Raw genomic sequence first — 25,753 nt, forward strand, 5'->3', positions numbered from 1 at the left:
ATTGATAATATTACGTTAGTAACAATGTGTACGAATAACTGTATAAATGTTCACATGACTGTCAAAGAAAAAAAAATGTCATTTGATACGTTTTCGGTGTACTGAAATCCACGACGAACTGTGTCGAAATCAGCTTGGATTGTATTTTAAACTTTATTTTATCATGATTTCGAAAGCTCCAAGGTAAAAAAATATATGCTATTATATGATGGTTAAATAATAATAATATAAAAGTAATTCCTGAAATAGAAATAGAAATAAAATTAAATAGAAAATTTTTTCTTTTGATGAAAATTGCGTGGGTACATAAAAAAAAATTCGTTGTGTAGTTATTCGACTGTAATTGTAACAAATTTATGAAAAGCTGTTTCCGTATACATATATTTATATTTAAATTGGCTACGACTCTTGTGCACGTCATAACGAATCTTGTTGTACGGTAAAACAAAGAAATTTATTTAATCACGTAGTTTGGTCGAGGGTTTTATTATTTTTATTTTTTAACTCGCTGAAATCTAAACGTTTTTTTACTTGTTTCATTTCCGATTGCAATTATTCATTTTTTTTATTATACATAAATACTGCGTATTCAATATGAAAAAAAAATAATAATAATAATAAAAATCAAACAAAAAATACCGTTGTACACAATTTTATTGTACCAAAACAATTATAATATATATATATATATATATACACGAACGTATGTTTTTCAATAACGATATAAAAGTAGTAAGATTAAATTTAAAAACAATTAGTATCGGTTCATATCGACATGAATAATATTTATTTATTTTTACTTTTTCATTGCAAAAAACGCGTATGTTATGCGACATAACATAATACATTACATATTTATACATATCTTTTAACGTTCTTTTAATTCACGTTTATTTTCATATTTCGTCAAAATTCCTCGTAAATATTATTACTACGGTTTTTACTACGTACACCCACTTATGCTGTCTTTCCCACGCGCGACATTTTAAACAAATCTCACGTCAGACCACTGAGAGGAATTAACCTTCGAAATTGATCTTACCAATAATAGTAAATCCTGCCGTCGTTAGACCGATCGAGAACGACTCGTTTTTTCGCGTCCGTTCGCTGCCGTGGTGGTTGTTTACCGAATCAGACGCGAAAAAAAATGTACTGTTTCCAATACTATACACATTTTAATGTGCGCGGTAATAGTACGATGGGATTTGAGTGACACATTTGAAGAACGAATGCGTTAACGGTCGGAGATAAAAACCACGATAGTGTCCTCGTTCGTATTCATCACGTGCGTGTTTTCCGTCTGAAACCACATCCGAAGGACACGTTTTCCGGAACTCACAAATGTGATGACCAACAAAGGCGCTGAACGTGGGTGGTAACGCCGCACAGTGCATTATCTGAATAACGATTAACACGACGATAACGTTTAATACCGAGTCGATGCATTATTTTTTATGGCTGATCGTATCTTTCCGTTTATTTCAACAACCGATCGTTTGATATTATTATCATAACCCCGTCGGTCACAGAGCGTAACGCGGCTCGTGTTTTATAACTATTTTCAGATTCATGTGAAAACACATGTTCGAAATTAACGTTATCTGTTGTCGTTAAAATTCGCGGTGTAGAACGGTTGAGCATAACACGATTAAGCATAAAATATTTTAAATAAACCTTTCAGTAACACGGTCGAGCATAGAATATTTTATGCGACTTTGCCGCATTCACGTTCTCAACATTTTGTAATTTATATTCTTCATATATTATTACAACAATTGTTAAGATATTAAATTTAAACGAGCCGCGAACCGAAGGCCTAGCCCAGCTTTATCGGTAACGTTATTGATTAATTTAATACCATAAATCAGTGGCTAACCTAACCAGGAGCGAACTGAGAGTACTTCGGCCCGGGTGGAAATTTAAGCGGCCCACATTTTTATGTATGATCAAAAAATTTGCAGCTCGCAGTGCTCGCTTATCATAGGCTAAAATCTCCTAAAAGGGTGTTTAGCACCGTCAATATATTCTAGAAATAAATAATACTTATTATCATTCATAATATTATATTACACCGTTTACTTAAAATCTTCACATGAACCATATAGTATAAATAATTTCCCAATACATATCAATATTTTGTACCTCTATTGCTTGGCATGATCAACTATTATTATTCAAAAATGAGAACTCCATATTTAGTTAACTCAAATAAGGTTCATTTTTCTGGAATTTTTAATACAACTTGAACAATATTTGAACCAGAACTTTCGAAGTGATTCAAATGTACGGACTACCGGATATACTGGGTGAGGACTTTACCCATTTATTTTCCAAAAACAGTAAGGGCTATATTCGAGGGGAAGGGAGAAGAAACAGGAGAATTTCGTCCCCTAGCAATCAGTGTCTCGTGATTTTTAATCTAACAGTATAAACTTTTGAATTAAAATGGAAAAAACCTCAATAATAAAAAATTATGGAAATATTTCAATACACTCAATATACTCGAACAGGAAATTACAATTGTATTAAATATTAATTTTGCATAGTATTATTAATTAATTATTAATACCACTTATCAAGTATAATTGAACTAATTTTTACTCGGTTTTTCGATAGTTTTTCCTCAAATCTGGAAAAACTACTGAAATTTGGGAAAAATTACCTTATTTAAGTACTACTGTAGTCTGATTTTGAATCTAAAATGTTGCTATATAAAACTTTTGAACCAGTATTTCTATCCCAAAAAGTGTTTACAGAAAAAAAAGTAATTAAAAAAATATAGAAGAAACATCATTGTAAAACTATAAGATACTTCGTTTCACTTGGAATCTAAAATCATAAAATACGTATTATAACTATATTTACAATAAAATCAAATTTTATAATATTATAACTAGAATATCAAAAACAATTTTTGTTTTCATAAAATTAAATAATGTCCAAAAAATTATGCCCTCATAATGTGGTCTGGCTACAGCCCAAAATCGGTAGAAACCGAGTGCAGACACTTAGGATCGGAGATAATTACTCTTACAATTTATTATTTATCCCCAGCCGAAAATATTAACTGTTCTATTCTCGTATCTAACCACAGGTTCAGTTTTTATTTTCTATTATTACTTTCGATCTGTCTGTATTATCATGTTAGTATTTTATTATGATGGCAATTTTGAAGACTACATGTTTTTTTTTTTATATATATATAATTATATGAAATAACGTGGACTCTAATTATAACTAATAATGATACGTTATGTACATTTTGTAAATACAACAAGAGAATAGCTTTTGATAATTATGTGAGTTAAAAAAATTTATAAAATTATAATTTCATGCGACATATAGTTCACAAAACTCCATTCAACTAGAACCCGAACTTTGCACTTTTTGTGTAGACTTTTTTTAGCATTATTATTATTGTTTTTCAAGTTACTAATTAATAATATAATATATGTACTCACTACTCAGTTAATGGGGAAAACGTTTAACTTTTTAATGGGTTTTCAATATTTTATTTTAATGAACTAAACTATAAACTATACATACTAAGATATTATACATTATTATACACCGAGTAGGTTGATCGAAATATGACGAAATAATTGTTCGTTTTCCGCGCAAGCGTCTAATACTCGAATCAGAGATAACAAATTAATATACAATTTCTATTTCATTAGACGGAAATCTCTAATGATATTTTTTAATCAATGAAACGGCCTTTGTAACTATACACATAGTGTTTGCGAAATTATTAATGAACAATATAATTCATAATGAGTCATAAAGCGATGATAAGCGTAATTGGATTCAGTGTTGATTGTTTTATTACACGTCTTAAAATCTTTGACTACCGACTGACTTTTTTCGTCAGTTCTTCTTTTGTAAATAATTTATCTGATAAAACGCGTTTAAAATGTTCTTTATCCATTACGTTCTCGTTCGTATGAATTCATTAAGAACTATTAAGACTGTACAGGTCAAAGTACGAGGGGCTGTCGATCACTAATAATGTTTATATGTATCTAAGTCGTGTACCTACCTATCATCATCATCAGTCTGAACAGAATATTAAAATGTACAACATTTTAATACAACCGCGCCGGTCATATCTGTTTTATGCTCATCCATATTACGTAGTATTGTGTACGGATTCACAAAATCTGACTAAACACGATGATGACCACCGTGACGATCGTTCAATGCGATGGGTTTGAAAAACAGCATACGTATTATTACGTACATGGGTGCCGTAGTAGGACGAATCGCACGTGCGCACGTGTATAATGTTCGTCACAACGAGTGGGTTAGGGTCACAGCGGCTCACAGTATGTTCTTGTGTACGGAATCAACGTGCAATTATGTAAGTGTAATACGTCGATTCCGCTAGATGTTGCCGAATATCAGTTGACGAATGAACATGTCCACGGTGGTAAATGATTGTAACCATACACGGAGTTTATTTATTTATTTTAATCAACTGTTATGTGTTTTATATTTGCCCCTCGTGGTTATGGCGCAACAGAAATAGTTTAACGATTTGTTATTGGTGAACATTTTGAACTGGTTTGTCGGAAAATTTGAGAATATCTAAACATTTCTGTTATAGTTCATACAGATAACAATAGACCCGGCGAGTACACAAAAAAATATTTTGGGAAGGGAGGTTTAGATTGTACATTTTCATACTTATATAGTTTATTTTGCTCAATAAAAATATATTTTATAATTTTCCTGAATTTGGAAGGGAGTTGAACCCCATGTGTACGATGCTCTGTGAATGCTTTGAAAAACTAATATTTGTGGTGAGCTTTAGTAGATTGCTTCTATATTTTGTAACAAATCCAATAACAAAAAATTTATAATTTCACAAAAGTGGTTTTCAATACACGTTTTATAAATTGTTTAAACGAAGGTGAAATGCTATAAGAATGATTTATAATAAATTGATAGTAATATAATTATAGACGTAAATCTTTAATGAAATAGCTCTAATATTGTTTACGAAATAATGTTTATAGTTTTAAAAATAAAATTTATTTTAATTTCAGAGTGACAAGAAATTTAATTTTTAATTAAGTAGATACACTAAACCCTCGATTATCCGTCACTCTCTCATCCATCAGCTTTTGTTATAAATCATCCATCGCATTTACATACTTATTTTCATCCATAGATAAATTATATCGTGTTACGTGCAACACGCCATAATTTATGTTCTATATGTACTATTATGTATATATATATATATATATATATATATTATGAACGTAATCTGAAGATGGAAATATCACATGTAATTTTTTTTCTGCAAATACGATATCTATAACCGAAGAATCAAGGTTTAACCGAAAGTTTATAACGAAGTTATGGTATTAAAAATCTTTAATCTGCTAAATTAAACATTCATACATTTTTGAAAAACTTTGCAATTAAATATACTATTTTTACTGTAGCTGAAACTTAGAAAAGTAAACCGATTCAAACACTACAACAATATTGGAATAAATTATTATTACCTACAGAAACTGAAGTGCAATGCACACAATGGTGACAACGTCCAAAAAGACGATACTCAAAAAATATAGTTTCAATGATATACGGTTTTGAAGATGTTAGAAATATTTCAATGAAAGACTGGTTAGATATGGATCATTTAGGCGAAGGTTACGAGTTACTTGATATTGAAATTGTCTCTAATAACACAGAAGAAGAATATGAAGTAGATGAAAAGACATCTGAAGAAGAAGATTAGCCATCACCATTTATAAGTCATCAAACAGCATATGTCATGAGAAACATAGTACGAGAAACAATGAGGAACAGCTGGTTTATCAATTCTAATGTTACTAAGAAAAATAAAAAAATTCCAAGTACACAATTCTTATAAACAACAATTCGTTGTAACAAACAGAAGTTATTCATTTTTTCAAACAATTTTATTTAATTAACGAATAATAGAGGTTTTACTGTATGTATTATTTTCCGTCATATCGACCTGATATTATTCTATGAAAACCAATTTTACTCAATAGTATAATTTAAGGTTACATTTTTTAACATATGTAAAAACTAACAAATTATAAGTATGATCCTGCACATTTGGACATTCTGTGTGACGTTAGTTAGTATCTAAAAATGTGTTTCTAATATAAATAATATTATTAATAATATAAAAATATTTATATAATAATGATAATAATCAAAATTATAATTGAATTAAAATGTTTTGTTTATCGCGTATAAGTATTACGTAAGAAACAGGGAATGTCATAAAAATATAGTTATACATTTTAGTGAACATAAAATTTCACTAAAATTTAAATCTTATGTTTTGTGTAATTACCACTTTCAAAAGTTAGCTATGGTTATAAAAACGAAATAAAATACTCGTCATCTATAATTTTCGACTGTCCCACACAAAACATAATAATAATATTAATAATTATAATACGCTTTTAACATTTTAGGCATAGATAAGTACCTACAGTCAGGAATACGTGTTATTACAATTACTGCAACATACCTACTGAAATATATATCATAACTCATAAGCGAACGGCATTGAGAGAGAATATATGGTATGAACGTATAATTAAAATAATTTAAAGATAATATAAAAAACATATTTCATGTGTGTGTGTATGTGTGTGTGTGGGGCCCGATGGCAATACCTATGCAAGGAAATGAGATCGCATTGATAAATATTTTATTTAACATGTTTTTTATTGATATCATATTATTCGTGACATAAAAATTATTGTAAAGTCCTTTTAAATAATGCAATAAAATTAAATATTTTTAATAATTATGCATGGACTACGAATTTATTATAAGGGTTTTTATTTAATGTTTTGTGACTGTTATAGTTTATTACTAGTAATTATCTGCTTGGAAATTATTTAAATTGTTTCCAATTAAGTATATGTATTTGTTCGAATACGAACAAATACATAAAATCATAATTTTCTAAATGGTTAAGAAACGACTGCACCTGCACCAATCGATTACACAGTGTGTTATTCAACGAAAAGTACCAAAAACCAACCTATAAATAATTTCATAGAAATACAGGGTTTTTTTTTAACTGTTTATGTAGTTTAAGAAAGAAAAAACGTCGTATCGGCTTTATGATCAGCAATTAAATTACGGAGAACAATAATTTATATGGATATTGTGTATTTGACAGAATGATATTTTTTGGTTTACATGTATATTTCACAAAAATACGATGCAATACACGAACACATGTATTATTTGATATACACTTCTTGATCGTTATTAGATTGCACCCGTGGCCGTGCACGGGTCAAAATAATAATAAAACTATAAAATTGGTTATCGGATCCGCAAGACCATTTGAGTCCACAATAAATAATGTTTGACTCGCATTATAAGTACCTAATGTTAAACAATTATTTACTGTTCAAATAATCACCTGCGCATAAAGTTATGATTACAAAACCATCTACATTGAGAAATAAACAGGCAAAAATTACTGATAATTATTACAGACGAAAAAAAAGATCTATTATTCGATTTCAAATGTATTTATTACCACACATTGTGATGTATCATGTGACCGATCGATCCTATAACAATAACTAATGTAATGTAAAATATCGATACGAAAAATTAAAACGAAAATGCGTATTATGCGTATAGGTGAACTGCCCGTAATCCACGGTATAGTAATAATGATGGTGGTTAGGATTGTTTTTAATTCACGGAAAATTACAATAAATGCCGTCCACTTGGAGTGCGAGAAATCCATGAATATATCAAATCAAGTTTGTCTCACTTAAATACATAAATGTTTCCACTTCAATTTTTTTAGGGTAGTTCTACGATAATATTTCTGTTTTTATTTTTTATCCAGACACACGTCACCGTAAACATTTGAATCAATACATCCATTTATAAAAACTGGACCTATGGCGCAGCACCTAGGAGTTGTTTATTATGTAGAATCGCGCTTGTGGTTATGAATGCGAGTGCTGTATCCCTTTCACTCGTGGGTTTCATCCCTTTATTTTTTTCTCTTTCCCTCCGTCTCAATTATCTCCGTCACAGCGCACGAACAACGTATAATATTTATTATTCTTTTTTTGAATTCCGTCTGTCTTTTCAACCAACTGCACCGAACGTCACATTTACGACAAAGACGTGCCAGTTAGGGTGAAATGTTTGAATTTGTAAACAAATAAAATTGACATTTTTACGCAGACCACCGCGGTTCCTGTGAGTAAGCACTTTCTAATCTTCCGGATTGACATTATTTATTTCAAGTATTTAGACGGCTACATTTTAACAGCCGCACACGCGCGCCATACAGTATTTCTAATGCACGTGTATACCGTTTTCCGAAATCCGAATATTAGTGTTTTATTCACATTGTTTCAACAATGTGCATGTCTTTGCACTCGCACTACCTCATAATAATATCGCATCGAAACCTGACTTTATAATGAAAGACCGTTATTATTTAATTTTATATTTCTTTTTTAATTTTTTTTTTTTTTTTTTTATACTTCTGTACACGCGTATATTTTAATGTATTATACTTAATTCATTCCATTATCATAACAGTTCAAAACGATTATAGTCAAATGAAATTAATAATTTTTTAGATAACGGTTAGGAACTCGCGAACAACGCGTTGCATATACAGTTACAATATAATAATTATTTATTTAATAAGTTAAACAATATTTTAATTATTATCATTAGACTTCACAGTTATTCATCGTTGTAAATGTGCATGATGAATAGTCTTTTCATCACATGAGCTGTTCTCAAAAGTACGATTTTAAAATTTAACAACACTAACAAATAATAATTAACAGCTACAAATTCATTATTTTATAAATCGGATATTAATTAATAAATATTTTAATGCTTATCTGTGATACGAATTCATTTTTAGTGAGCATACATTTTTATTAACGGTTAATTAGTACTGAAGTCGTTTTGTATAGTATTATATTATAATTACGTACAGATTCGTCCGAATTCATATTATTTTATCGTCGGGTTGACCTGAATCGTTTAATTTTTTACACGCTTAACCGAGGGTTATCGTTCACATTGGTGTACAAACATCGCTGTGATGTGAGTTTGAAAAAGTCCGTACGTGTTAATCGAGCCCGGAGATCATTTTGCAAACAAAAACAAAAATAAAACAAAAATGTCATGTTCAGTAAATTTACGAATATATTTTTTTTTACACCGGATATAGAATGTTGATAAAATGCGTGTGAATAATACCATTCAGTTGTTAGGCATAATAGATTTTTATACGAGTATATTTAATACGTATATCTTCGTTTACAAACAATACCGTTATGGCGTTTTACGGTAACGGTTGTACTTCTCTGCATAAAACTACATGTATTTGGTATAGATTGTCCGCTATACAAATGGCATATACATATATACCGATTGACCACACGGGTATGTAATGAAAATTAATACATACGTATTTTTACTGTAATGAATATTGAAATGAGAACATCAATGTTTTTAATGTATGCACGGATATGTCACCAGCTTTTAGCTCTTATATGCCACTATATATATATATATATATATATATATATATATATGTGTGTGTGTATAAATGTGTGTGTTTGTGTATGTGTGTATATGTATTCGTGTATTTAGTAGTTAAGGATATGTAAACGTTTTAATAAACTGATAGAAAAATATTTAAAAAAATAACGCTGAAGTTCCACGAAAATTCGAGCATATTTAATTACATATTATACCACGATCACGGTCTACTATAGATACATGAATCGACATACATATTGTAATAGGTGGGTGCAAGTAAATGACACAATTTTACAATTTATTTACTATTTTTCATACGGTACAATTCGATGCACAAAATAAAATCATAAATTCATAAGGTTTGGGCATGAATAATTATGTAACGAATTTTCTATCAAACGGATTATGTTCGATTATTTGAATTATTTGGAAATTATTTACTGTGCACTACGTTTTACACTTAATTTCTTTGGACATAAAAAATTAGACAAATAAAGTATGCATTATTAATATATTGATTTATATGGTATTTCGATCATTCAGTGCGACCCACTGTAATAAAGGCCGCGTGTGGCCGCCTACCTATAGAAAACAAAGTTAATTAATCATCTCACATACCATAAAAATGTATGTTTAATATATTTATAGTATCGATAACTTTAATTTACTCATTCCAAAACATTTAATTTTAAAAATGAAATATTTGTTTTGTAATTGGTTTATTATAACATAATTTAAATTTAGTTATTTTATTTTTATTGTTGTTTTAACCATAACACTTTCATTGATTTAACTTTCGAAGGATACCACATGCTCGGACCAAAAATAAAAATAGGCAGTTCAAATCGACGACCAATTTTTAACTTCTCTCGGAAGGCGTACAAGTACCTAAGTACGTCATTACACCTATTACGTACAATGCACGAATGTCATAGTAACGGATACCCGATTTTCCTACTTTTCTAATAAACACGATTATGATTGATAATTACGTGTCTACTTATGGTTTAAAAATTTTTTAACTGTACGTTTTTAAATGGCTCAGCCGATAACAAATAGTTTAACACATTTAATTAACTATTGCGATTGTAAAAATAATTAATAATTGGTTTTAAATGTTTATAATAAAAATATAGTATAATATTTTATAATATCATGTAAATCTCTATACTCGATCGTGTGCGCCGTATTTTTCTACGGTCATTAAACGCATTGTGTTATTAAATTCCATTTGGTCGTAAATTGTGCTCAATACATTTATATTCAAATACAATTGATGACCAAACTAGTCACAGCGAAGACGAACCGCAGATAACACCTACTTACAAAATTATAAAATAAAAATTACAAATAATAACAGTGTATATAGAAGTTGCAGTACTGTTACTTGTGACGCAACTTTACGTATTATTTTGGTTATGTTTCAATCTAGAGAGAGAGAAAAAATATTTACGTACTACTACTATATGACATATAATAATATGTAATAGCCTTGTAATTGTTATGGATATTATTTATCAAATCGAAACCTATAATAATATTATTATTATTATAAAATTGTAAATTCTTTTTAACAATAGTAAACATTTTATACGGACGGCCGTGATGGGTCAGGCTGTAATATATTTTAATAAAACGATATCATCGTAATCGACTTATAAACGATTATTATATTCTGATTCAATTACAACAGTAATAAAATAAATAAACAATTTAATATCAAATTACGATTCATTTTAACTTAATCTTCAGTAATACGAAGTACGTTCGTTTGATTGCATAGTTCATCAATGAAATAAAATAAATTAATTACTATGCAGTTTAAAATAGACAATTGTTCATAATGATTATTTAATTCAATTGAAACAACACAAAAATGTGAACACGAAATAAAATTTAAGTTGAGATAATTTTTAAGTAGAAAATTTGCAAAACGTACTAAACGTATTTTTTACCAAGTTGTTTTTACTAACTAAAAAAATTTAATTTTAATTGGACAATAATTTGATCAAATAAATGTTACATATTCGTCGGTGATAAACTTTTTCGTAAAAATACGATTATTTTCAAGATATTTTGTGCAAAAAGTAGTTTATGGCTAGTTTTATCAAACTATGTCATTCAAATCTTTAGTAAGACAAGGTTGTCAAGATACTCCTTCGGCGATGACAACTTACATACAATTTTTTAACGGAAACCGGTTGTTATTATCATCCCACGATGACCTAGTGTTACTCGTAAATCCTATTTCGATTTGTAGTAAGCCTTTGTATTTTTAATAAACAACAATTTTATCATACAGGTAACAACAGAACGAACTATATGTTTTTTTCTATAAGGTATAAATCAATAACTCAAAATAATGAATACCAAAAATTTCACAGGTACATGAAAAAAAAATATGTATTTAATATACGATTTATAAAGATTTATTATTCAAAACTAGAACGTCTACTAACGTATATTTTATACAAAAATAAATTGCAATAAATTGATGAAATTGTTTTGTGATAAATTATAATTTATAAATGGTCTCATTCGACGAATTTACTAGTAAACCAATGAAAGTATCGTTATTGTCTAATTCTCAATATTTTAAATAAATAAAGTATAAATTTTTTGTCTTCAAATTTAAAATGATAAACCAATATATTTATTAATTTATATTATTGGGTATCGATTGAATTATAATTATTTCCACCAATAACATCACATTATATGACGAATGATCTAAAAATGCATCTATGAAAAATATTATTGACAAGTTAATTAAAATGTCATCCTTAAAGTATAAAGAATATTTATTGAAAGAAAAACTATTACATTTAAAAAAGTGATATTCCCAGTTGCTAAACGTATTTTATAAAATATAAATTTATCTTCAATATCAACAAGTTCTTAAATGGATTTACCCGGCAGTATGATCCAGTTAAATATAATTATAAATAAACTTACGAGTATAACGACTGTTAAATATTACAAACGATATCAAAATAAAGCTCAAAAATGTCTCCGAAATATATTAAGATTACTATTTTTATTTGTAAAACACCCACCCATATAAACCATTTTGCGCGGTCGAATAGTAAACAAAATTTAGTTATTGAATAAATGAATATAATAGCTGTTTGGAACAAAATGAAAGGGACAAACTTTATTTTAAAGTTGACCTCTCTATTTGAAGTGGATTGTATCAAGATTTAATCAAATTGTTAAATATTATATAAGTACAACGTCAGTTTATACTTATGCATTTATACTAATTGTAACTAAGAACAGTACAAACAAATAATACACATAGTTGTATATATTGTTTAGTTTCGTTAGGAAAATATAAACATCACTATTCTGTTAGTACTAAAAAAATTTAATTTTACAGGTAAATCATAACTGTTTACAGGGAAAGGACCAAATATCAATACGAATGTTATTTAATAAAAGTAACGAATTTTTTCATTCTCAAATCTGATAAAATTTATAGATTCGAAATGCAAGAACGCTACAATACGTTAATAACAAACACGAAAAATTCTTTGAATCATGATCACGCGTGGATAACAGTAATTTTTTCGACTTGGAAATCAATACTTATTAAAAAAATCAACTAAAAAGTGTTGTGTTTCGATTTTAATAATAATTTTAATTTAAATCTTAAAACGATGCACAAAAGTGTAAATTATGAGCAAAATAAAATAATACGATTAGGATTACTTACTGTTGTTGCCGGTGGGAACGACTACGTAGTTTAGGTTATCTTTAGACTCCTTGGACGAATCAGCACCCATCTTACCGTTCGAGTGTCTTCGATCGAATAACCGGCATAGTCCGAAACAGTCTGTCATAGTACTCGGTCATCGGGCGTTTCAAAATGGCAGCGGATTTTTTTTCTCTCTTCGGTTCCACCTTATCTGAATGATTTTTAAGTATAGATATACAAATCGACCCCCGTTGTGCGCGCGGTGCGATAAACGGACACACACACACACACACACACACACACACACACTCGCATGCCACATACATACACGCATATATTCCGTACACACATTCGTTTTTGTTTGTTTATCTCTGTGCGTACGTATGTGTATGTGCGTGCACGCGTAATATGTGTACAATTTAAATTAAATAATAATAATTGCAATGTACCTTTAATATATCGAAGAACGTACACTATCGGTGGTCCTTAGACGAATGACTGTTTGGCCGCGACCACTATCGTTGCAGCAGGCCGTAATATTAAGTTATAATAAGTTATAAAAAGTGCACGCGTATTTATTAAAAATGCATGAGTATACGTGCCTCACACTCACGCACACACACGCACGCACACACATACACTCAAACTCGCGCGCGCGCGCACACACACATGGGTATGGAAACCGTAGGCGTATTCGTGTTATACATTACGACCCGTGTAAAAGTGGTAACCACCGTTTGTACTTGCTGTGCACACACGCGCACGGTCGCCAATAATAATTCCGCGTGTGATTATGACCACCACCGCGGACGGCGACATAATATTGTTCACAACGCGTGTGATCGTTTTGGTACTCGTCCTCCTCACTCGATGACCGTAGTACGGTAACCGGAGCTTTCGATTGTTACAATATTGTTCGCGCGGGCAGCGCAATAGGTAAACGATGTACCATGAGTAAACGCTCATATGTACCATGGCTTATGTTGAGGTTTTCTTGGAAGTGCGCAAAAATTAAAACTCAACCCCCTTCCTAAACTCTCAAAAATATTACTCCCTGTGTATGAGATCATAAATCCCGCTGCCGTAGCGCAATAATATTGTAATAATATAATAATAATAATAACACAGTCTTAATAAACCTAATGTGATGATTGACGGACCCTCTACCTGCACTCGTTCATGATGTAGATCAGTGTTTCCCAACTGGTGTTCCGCGGAACCTAAGGGTTCCGTGAGCTTGCGTGAAGGGTTCTGTGAGAAATTTAAGAAAATGTAAATTAATTAGCAATATTTTGATTTGAACATAGATCTCAACATAGAACTGGAATCGACACATTTCCCGATATGAGGTGCATAGTTTGTAGCTTTTCGGCGTATACAAAGACAAAAAGTAAGTTTCGAAATCAACTGAACGCGGCTTCGGACTTACGAATCTCACTTTCAGGAATAACTCCAGATTTAAAAACAGTTATGAAAAAAACTATGAAAATATTCCAATCTTCTCATTGAATCTATCTTAGAGGTAATGAGAGACAAATATTAAATTTTAAGCTTTAATATTACATTTATAATATTGTAATAGTAATAAACAAAATAAAATGTTAAAGCCGTCTTTTTTTTTTTTTATATATTAATGACACTCTTGTGCCGGGAAGTGTCCGATAACCCACTAATTTAAGTGTACAAAACATTTGCCTGTATTAAAATTATAGAAAAAATATTGGGGTTCCACAAAACGCACAAGCTCTTGCAAAGGTTCCGCAGGTAAAAGAACTTGGGAAACACTTATGTAGATAACTACAATTTATTATTGTGAGAAATGTTGTTTATAGATAGTATTTACAACTGTGAATTTTCTATTTAAAATTGCGCAAAATGTGTTCAAACGCACGTTAAAATTAGCCCTAGTATATACTGTGTGTAAACGCTAACTGAGAACACTCAATATAAAGTATATAATATTATTTGCGCAGAGACTTGCAATTTGAATTCTGTTTTTTAAATGGTTTTTATTACACAAAAATACACATTTTTAAGATCTTTGAAATTGGACAAGCACATGCACAGTATAACTTTTTTTTTCATAAACAGCAACCACCTATTTTAACTACTAATTATTTTTGGCCTACATTTTTACTTAACTTTAACTGCCTAGCATAGGTTAAGACAACTATTTAAACAATTTATACGATGAATTATTTAATAATTAAAAAAACTTATAGCTCGAATAAGAACTAAAATTTTTATTAATTATTAATCTATTCCATTGATTTGTATAGATTTATTTAACGTAGCAAAATAAATAACATACTTATTTACGGTTTAATGATATAAGTTATAATTCTTGCACGAATTTAAGTGAAAATGAACAGCAGTTAAAATTATAATAACTTGTAAATCTCACCTCAATAAATAGAGGTAAAAATGTTAATTCAGAATAACCCTAAAACAATTATTTTTAGTATTACAGTAAAAATACTGAAAATCTCGAGTATTTTACCAATGTTTTTTTTTAAAAAATTGCTGTAAATTGGTCAATATTGGACTTAGGAAGTTTGCTGAAGCACCAAAATGCATTAAAAACCAGGTGAACAATAATTAGTGGTTAAATTAAGTGGTTGCTATTTAAGAAAAAAAAATTGTACTACGCATGTGCCAGTCTAATTAAGTTACAAAAAAATCGGAGATCAATAAAATATATACTTTTATGTAATAAAAAAGAACTATAAAACAGAATTCAAATTGCAAGTCTCTACGCTAAGATATTGAGTGTTCTCAATTAGCGTTTACACATTGTATATATATATATATATAGACAATCTCTTGTGCGCGCGATATGCACAACTTACAGTAATTGTTATAACAATTTACTAATACAGTAAAACCTCTAAATACCCGATACTGTCGATTGTTGCTATTTTGTCCGCTATTCAGAGGTTATGTTATTAAAAGGGAGATATTTTATTTTTATAAATTAAATTAATATTAAATTAAAAATTAACATACCTACATGAAAAAAATCAGTTACTTTAGCTTGTCTACTAGCTTCAGCAGGCACGTAACCAGAGATTTTTTTTATAAGAGGGCCAACATTTTTTAGCCCCTTTCTGTTTTTTGTACCCAATACCACTCCTCTCCTTATCAGACAATATCCATAAAAAATAATACTAAATTTCTTAATATATTGTCTGTATTGGTTAAGCATTATATTTTTATAATATATTAATATATTAATACAATATACATCTTCAACAACTATATAAGGACTATCGTCTATTTTTATGGTTCGCTGCAAATCTTTCAGTAAATTTATCTAAATCTAATAATTTTGAAATATGTTTCTTAATTGACAACAGTGTCAAATTATTTAATCTATAACAAAATAAAACAGTTAATTAGTTATCACATAGATAGACTGTTAATTATAATTATGTAATAAGATGTTTATAATTTACAAATAAATTATTTTATTTATATTCTGTTAGATAATTATACTATACATAAAAGCATTTTTAAAAATATGCTTAATTCAGATTTTGTAGAAGTATATAATTGTTTGAGTTTATTACAGATTTAAATATTAATGTGTTATTGTACCAACCTTTTATTTTTCATAAGAGATCTCATATGATTCTTAAGTCTTCTTAAACAAGAAAACGTTCTTTCACACCCAGTACTTGAAATTGGAATAGTTATGATGATTTGTATAATTTTATGAGTTTCAATAAACTTGTATTTTTCTAACAGTACCAATAATTTCATCATGGATTTAATGTTCGGCTAAAGGCTGAACGTGTGCAACACTTAAAAAATGTTCATTATCAGGATGTAAATATGAGACAGCACTGAGAATATTTTTATTATTGGAAAATCGATTTTTAATTTCTACCAAAATGTCATCAATAATTTTATAATATAATAAAGTTTGATTTTTAAATCTATTTTAGATGTAGGCGACTCTTCTTCTATTACATTTTGCTGTGTAAATAGAAATCGTTCAAAATGTTTCGGAATTTATTTTTTATTTTTATATTAGTATCTTGAGAAAGTATGGTTATGTTATTTTCATCACAAATAGACAAATAGAAATAGTTTCAGCATATATGTTATTAAAAGTTGTATTTGTATTTTTTAACCTCATAACTTGAAGGGTTGTTTTCAAAAATGAAATGAAAATCAACGCATTAGTTAATTCACCACTTGTATTTTGTAAATAATCGCTTATTCCCTTAAACATATGTAGGATATAACAGAACATTACAAAATTAAAAAAGAATTAAAAATACATTTGATGAATTGACCCTGTAACTTTTACAGCATGATCTCTTTCATATATTAATTTATTTAATAGTACAAGTAATGGTAAGAGCTTTTTTCGTTGTTTAACATGCTAATATTTGTACTGTCCGTCGCGTTAAGCAAATACGCTTAAGTTCAACTTTGGCATTAATTTCATGGAATTTTGAATATCAACAAACTGATCACGAATAGAAAAACCAGAAATAAATGCATACAGACTTTTTATCAAATCAAAAAACATTCTAACTCCAGATACATTTTTATATGTATTTACAATAACCAAATTCAGGCGACGATTGTAACTATTTATAGTTACTATATATAGATTCACTATTATATTTTATTGTCTGTAGTTGTGTTTATCAAATGTGTGTTCGATACCCGTATTTGGAATTCCTAGTTTTCAATCTATTAATATACGTATTATTGTCTTATCTCAAATTATCGAGTGACGTATACTTATAAAATAGAATCTCGGAATTTAATTTTTGTTATACGATCGTTAACTATATGGAATATACCCTTGGGATTTAGCTGGTTTAGGACAATTTAACACTATAATGTTTAAAAATAAAAATCAAGGAGGCCAGTTCGGAGCCATTGACTTTTCTTAGGGGACCAGGCCTCCTAAGGCTCCCTCTTGACGACGTGCTTAAGTTTTAGACATAGTCACTTCGTATGTGAAGGCATTTTCTAGTTCGACCGTATTGGTGAACAATGAAGTACTCTTTATTTCAATAGAAGAAATGTATTTACGTATGCCCTTTACTTCCGTCAATGCTTCTCGTAGATTCCCTACTTATATTTGTGGAGTTAATTGTTACGGATAAGATAAGATGGACCATAATAATGTATGTCAGCGTTTCCCAAATAGTGGGTCGCAACCCACTACTGGGCCACGAAAATATAATACCGGATCGCAGAATTTAATAAACTTCTTATACCTATTAAATTTGTTATTTATCATTTCGTTTGATAATTTGAACTTTCTAGTAAAAATCAATTCATTAATACGAATAACTATATTTACAACATAAATAATAATTATTGAGATTATCAACTAGACTTTATGAAAATTCTTATAGTATGGCATTCGTCATATTTATATATCTATACAGTATAATAGTAACAAATGAACGCTTCAATTTTATTACAAAATGCTATGTGAACATTCAAATGTGTTTTATTTTACCTTTTTTATAATAATACAATGATTAATGTGTAATATTTCGATTGGTCACGAAAGCGAAAAATATTAATAACCGGACCAGCCTCAACAAAAGTTTGGGAAATGCTGATGTATGTAATAAAATATTACTTAATAGTGTAGACTTCTATTTAGGTATTCCACGATTATTTTTAATTTACGATAAAAATTATCAATTTCAAAAATTAAAACGTCATAAAAGCTTTCGTTGTTCAGAGTGTCCCTTCTATAGAGGTTTTCCTGTAGAAAAATAATGAAAATGTCCCAGTTCCTGAATAAACGTCCGTTATTTGGAGATGACTGCTAATCAGAGGTGTCCGTTAAGGGAGGTTTAACAGTATCATATAACATTATAAAACTAAAATGTTATCGTGCACATATTGGTATTCACATAATAGTATAAAATGTATGTTGCACAATGTGTATACATATATATACATTGATAATATTGACAATTTTATAAATCGTATTATGTCTTTCGACAAACATCATCATTCACCACCCATTCACCACTTCTGATTTGCTGATTAAACGCATATTTTAGAATAAGAAAAAGCTAATAGACGTTCATAACAATGTACTCGTAGTCTATAAGTATGTTCAGAATTTTCGTAAAATACAAAGTGAATAGTAATGTCATATATTACAATATTTGTTGTATGGACACGCTGTATTTAATGAAAATCGAATATTTCTGTATTCGACTTTTTCACCATTTGTACATATAATATTTTTACAGTACAGATTCGGTATCGATTTAATATTTTGCTGTTCCTACATGAAAAATGTACTGCTCTTGAAACCTTAACACTCATATTTTATCGTTGAAATATCTGGTATTTATACATCCAACGGAAGTCATTAACAATAAAATAATTATAAAGGCGACTTCCCACATTTCGATTACAATAAGAAGCAAATTTCACTTTAACGATCTATATCAATTCTTCGGAAAACATCACCGGTGGTGTAACTACACTAATATTGTACTTGTAACTAAACACTAATTGTTGATTTAAAATGTTTGTGTACTATTTTTAATTGCGACCCGTATCGTACCAAGTATTTTTCTTACTAGAAATAAATTCCCAAAATACGTGCCATTATCGTGTGAAAATTGTTTACTAATATGCACTACACATAGGCGTGATTAGGCTTCTTCCGCAGTGGCAGTATAGCTAATGACCGGCGCCAAAATGATGTGTCTGTAGTTATATTTGTTTTTCCATAAAATACCCTTTGTTCAAGTACATGGTGTATGGATGGTTAAAATATCAAATCAAAAATGCATTTAACAATAATGAGTGCTCTGTAAAATGTTTCACTGGAGTTACAGTTTTTTAATTGTTTCGTAGAGTTCTGAGAAATGTACGTACCACACACATAATATCAACTTTTTATTTCTAAAAACAAATAGAATTATTAAAAAAAAAAAATATACATCCGACGATTAATTATCAAAAACATACTCCAACTTAACGATCGTCTGTTGTTTTTATACATACTTGTATGTATGATATGTACCTACAAACACGATAATAAAATACTTGGCCTACAGAATAGATTAAAATTACCAATGGAAAACATTTTCATTGCAACTTATACTTGTATAAATAATTTTATTTATTTCAATTGTTTCCGTTTGAGTATTTATAGCTAAGTGTTGCGTGACGTATACTACACTAAAATAATAAGTTATTTTTATAAAACCTATAGGTGGGTAAATAGGGAAAACATTTCATTAAATTTAGGCAAAATAAATAATTATAATTTTGGTACACGATAAAAATAATGAAAACAAATGTACAAATAGTAATACAATATTTCGATAACAAATAATAACGAAAAATTAAAAATAATTATTTCTGCTGAACACTCAAATTTTTCTTTCAAGTATTTCTTTATCGCTCATGAAAATAATTTAGTATATTGTGTCATCACCAAATTATAATAATTTTTTTATTATTTTCTAGAAATTATGTTAAATTAAACTAAATTTTCGAGTAAAATTTATTATTTTTACACTACCATAAAATATTTTTGTTTTAATACTTAAGCAGCAGCAGAAAATTTTAAAATTATGTCATAGAAAAATCAGTAATATGACATTTAAGACTATTATTTTTATTATTTTTATCAATTTATTTATTTATGGTTTTGCTTTAATATAATTATTATTATATGCGTCGCAATATGACTATAATAGGACTGTAATCTAATTGTTTAATTAATTATTTATATTATCATTCTTATTATATATATATAATACATATAATTACAATATTGCATATTTATTATTTAACTACTAGATGACCTGATAGATGTTGTCCTGTCTTTATTATGAATATTAAAATCGAATTGGTATAATTAATAAAATAAAAGATTTCTAAAAGTGTTTATTATTCTAATGATATACTGTATATCATATACATCATTCTAAGTTTTTGTTTTCTTGCGTGTAGGTATATAGTTTTGTTGGTATTCTGACACGGGAACAGGCGACATATAACATATATATAGCCATGTGAAAAACATGGATTTTCAAGATTGATGCCACAAACACTTAGCGACTGCCTGTGACATTTATTTATCGATATTACAAATGCTAGCCGCACTGGAAATTGCAACCGTTTAAAGACGAATGGCATATCGTTCGGAATCAAAGAAATCCGTGGAATAAAAATGTCTTCGCCTTTGTACTTCCCTTTCAAAATTGTGACTTTGATGACGTTGTTCATTCATTTCTTCACCTCAAGTCGGATGCCATTACAAAGACGTGGCTCGTTTATATTCCGCAACATAATGATCATCGATCCTATTTTTAATTACAGATTATGAGCTGGTAATCCAGGAAATTCCACAGAATTTAAAAACCCAGTTGGATAATTGACAACATCATCTTGGTTAGTAACGGAATCAATCGATTTGTATGTCATTAATTCGCCAGCTATTTTATTTTCAATCTGAAAATTAATTTCGTCAACATCAACATTTTTTGCAGCCAATATAAAAATATTTAACACAATCAATTTTAATTAAAATTCCGATAACTTCAATAGTTTATATTCATCGTACAGTAGTAATATTATTATTATTATTATTTTTTTTAAACATTTTTTGTAATATTTCAGTAAATTGTTATAGTGTCAAACATTAGACGCATATATAAGTACCTATTTTACAAAAATTAAACGACTTTTTCTGTAGATTTCTTGCGGCCTTATAACGTTATAAAAAAATATAAAAAAGAAAAAATATTAAATTAATTCTTCAATGTAATGGTTAATTTTTTTACATTTGTTTAGATAAAATATGCAATTTAACATTTTTAGACTTGATAATATTTTAAATTACTAATTTAACCAGTTTTTTAATATCCTGACGTGTAAAATTATTGTACAATATAAACATTCGACTGATTGTTATCCTGTATCATATATTATAAAATATATAAATATATATAATAAATAATATATAAATATATAAATTATAAAATATATTATATTTTGATTATTAGGGCAGAGGATTTATAGCTTAAAAAACATTAAATATACAGCACTTATGCACTTAAAAACCCTATAATATGCACTAAAATTATGCTCTTATATTTTTTTGAAGCAATTTATATATAAAATATATAAATTATTTAAATATTGCATAGCATTAAATCGCTTTTCACATCCTACTTTAATATCACAATACTTTCAGTATAGGACATAACCATCTGTCGAAAACACATCGATACAAAATTCCGATAAATAACTCTTTAACTGACTGTTAAAAGACTTATCTGCTGCTTATCTTTAGACGTTATAATGTTAAAACAGTACACATAGACAAAAAATTGACACGAATTACGAATAAACGCACTTACGAAAACTGCAAAACTATGACTAAATGACTATAATATTAAAATATTTACAACACCAACAAAAGTCAGTGGAATGATTGGCTATCTAATGAATCATTGGAATCGTTTATACAGAATCGTTAACGTCCTATCGGAAAATGTATACTGTAAATTACGTGTTTTCTGTTTATAAATCAAATTAATCTAATCGCCGATCCCGGAGGCGTATTACTAGGAAAAACTTGCGTTTTCGAACAGTTAACAACCATATTATATGGTCAAAAATTAAAATTATTTTTAATTCGACAATATTTTGGTCGTAATTAGATGAAATAAGAACGTTGACAGAAAATTATTAATGAAGTGATAAATTATTTGAAATATACACCTAAAAGTATACAATGGAAAAAATATGCTTTTAAAGCAAAAAAACTCGAAGTATGCATTTACATTCAAAATAAATTTTCAAGACTAGCATTATGAAAACACGAAACATATTTGTTTCGTATTTTGCTATTTTTATGATTGTGCAAAACAAATATGCGAATGCTACAAGTTCTCTGCCCAAATTATAATCTATACGATTAAAAACAGTAATTGCGAAAGCGAAAAAAAAATACAAAAAAATTAATAAAGAATAAAATTTCAACTATAATAAAAGATTTCATTATTTTTAAATAACAAATACATAACCATTCTTCAGAATACAAAAACGTCACATTGTTTTAAAATATCGATAGCATAATCGGTACGAAATAATCTACTGCGGTTTATCAATAAATTTAAAAAAAATGCATAAAATGTATTAAAACGATTCAGATTAATTATAGTCCATTTATCTAATGGTTATATCGGAATTTATAAATACTATTCAAAATTATTATAATTATTATAATATATATTATAATTATTATAATTAGAAGTGTCTAACAAAATCATTTCAGAAAAAATATATGTAATTAAAAACAATAGTCATTAAAAGAAAATCTCTGTTTTCCGATCACTTTATCTTCTTCTTGAATATTTTGTTCATTAATAAAGTACGGAAATAAATATATGTTTCCATACATACTTCAATATATTTGAGTAAAAGCAATTAGACATTGGTACTTAAAAAGGAAATTGAGTACTTCATTTCAAGTATTCCATTAGCTTCAGTTTTTCTACATAACATCACCTGAATATTATTGTTGTCGTTATTATTATTATTAATAGTACAGGTATCATTAAGACAAAGTATCAATTAATTTCCATTTCCGTGTTAAATTTATATTTAATCGTTTTAATTATTGAACTATTTATACGTAAATTCAGTGCTCGACTTGAGGGGGGACGCAAAATTAGTTGTGGTACTCCGACGGAGTACCACAACTAATTTTTAGAAATTTTAGTGCCCCCCCCTACAATTATTATGTTATAATTATAACGTTTAACAAGTTTTGGGGAAGCTCTTTTTTTTTAAAGTAAATAGAGTCCCCCTTCTTTAATTTTACCAAGTTGAGCATTGCGTATATTACATAGGTACCTAGTTTCGTTACTTGTTAAATATTTTTTAAATATCTATGATATAATGATGTTATGAATATAAATACTTAAATACTTATGAAGTTATGAATTATGAAAATAGGTGTTGTTATTTTCGAAAAAGTTTTCATTACAATACGAGTATAAGGTTCGGTTAGTATAAGGTTTGGGAAAATAACCAATATTCAACATTTTTCGAAACTTATAACTGAATAAATTATTTCAACTAAAGAATCAAAAATACAAATTTTTGGCGATCATATAATTTTATACAGTTATATTTTAATAGAAATTTTATTCGAACGAAACTACACGCACAACCTAATTGATAGTGAAAGTGATTGATAGTGTTTTTTCAAAACAGAACAGCATGTTTTTTACGTTTGTACAGTTGAGATTATGTTTTGTCACTTTAAATTCGGAGAAATTCAAAGCAAGTACGATATTTTTCTCTTCCGAAATCAAAAAAACATAATACAATCTTCATACCATAACGATGTGTCACTATTAACACGTATTACCGTGATAAAATAGTGTACGCTGTGTACCTTTTCCTCTATACATACACTACATATATGTTTTTATTCAGATTTCACTGCGGTTCGCCACGCCCACCTAAGTACGAATACGAAAAGCGCATATTACAATGAACGGATTAAAAAATTATTATTACGTACGGTTTTCCGTTTTCGGAAACGGGTCAGATGTGGCGCAATCGTTGTGGCGTAGTCGATCGCGTGGGATTCGATGAAGCCGACGACGTGCGCAATGTTTTCCGTTTCCGCGAAAACAGTAAACGCATCGTGCTGTTCAACTCTTTCCCTGTGCAAACCGTGGCCGAACATCGCTCTTGGTATGCGTTTTGCTGCATACATACTGCACTGAACATCGATATCGATGTGCAAATACACTTATGACCTTGCAGGATTGAACGATGAACGATCAACACATCTATGTGATTTTTTTTTACAAATCCTTGCAACCGTGTTACTTGTGATTTTATCAAATTTTCGAACAAGTTAATTTTACAGAGGAATCAACCGTTTAAGGCCACAAGAAATGTAAGAGTAAAAAAGGATTATTTTGTCACCATAAAAATCTACCATAATAATAATTTCGGCGTTCATTACGTGTTATACGAAATAAGTTGGTGGAACAATATTCTGAACGGGGATACTATTTTCTTCGGGTAAATCAAACGTAGTACTGCGTGTTGTTGAGCGTAATAAAACTTTTTACAATTAAAATAATAATAATGAAATCACTTACAAAAACCTACGCAAAGTTTACGTGTATGAAAACAAGTTATAACTTCGTAAAATATTAAATACTCGGACCGTTTTCATTGATTTAATCAAATACTTAGGTACCTTTTAATATTTCACAATATTAAAAAATATTTTACAAATTCTTACTATGAGTTGGAATAAAATAACTTAACCTAACTCAAAGAAATATTATAGGTTGATATATATATTTCATATATTTATAATTATTTTTTAACTATTCATAATACCTTCTATATACATGAAATGAAACAATTACAATTTAAACAAGAATAAATAAATAATTTCATATTATTTTTTAATAAATCAGATTAACCGAAATTAACTGGTTCTAGAAGTAA

At 28.6% G+C, this 25,753-nt stretch overlaps 1 protein-coding gene across 1 annotated transcript in view; it reads right to left on the bottom strand.

Moving 5' to 3' along the window:
- The window catches only part of LOC112679468 (annulin), a 30,388-nt gene extending 16,585 nt beyond the window's left edge, over positions 1–13,803 (bottom strand). The window contains exons 1-2 of the mRNA XM_025549279.1: positions 13,696–13,803; positions 13,265–13,457 (exon numbers count right to left, since the gene is read on the bottom strand). Of these exons, the coding sequence (XP_025405064.1) occupies positions 13,265–13,391 (127 nt within the window). The 5' untranslated portion in view covers positions 13,392–13,457; positions 13,696–13,803. The remainder of the gene's footprint in view (positions 1–13,264; positions 13,458–13,695) is intronic.
- Positions 13,804–25,753: the final 11,950 nt, after the last annotated feature.

The sequence above is a fragment of the Sipha flava genome, unplaced genomic scaffold (assembly GCF_003268045.1).
Source record: "Sipha flava isolate LNK unplaced genomic scaffold, YSA_version1 162_pilon_pilon, whole genome shotgun sequence".
NCBI lineage: Eukaryota > Metazoa > Arthropoda > Insecta > Hemiptera > Aphididae > Sipha > Sipha flava.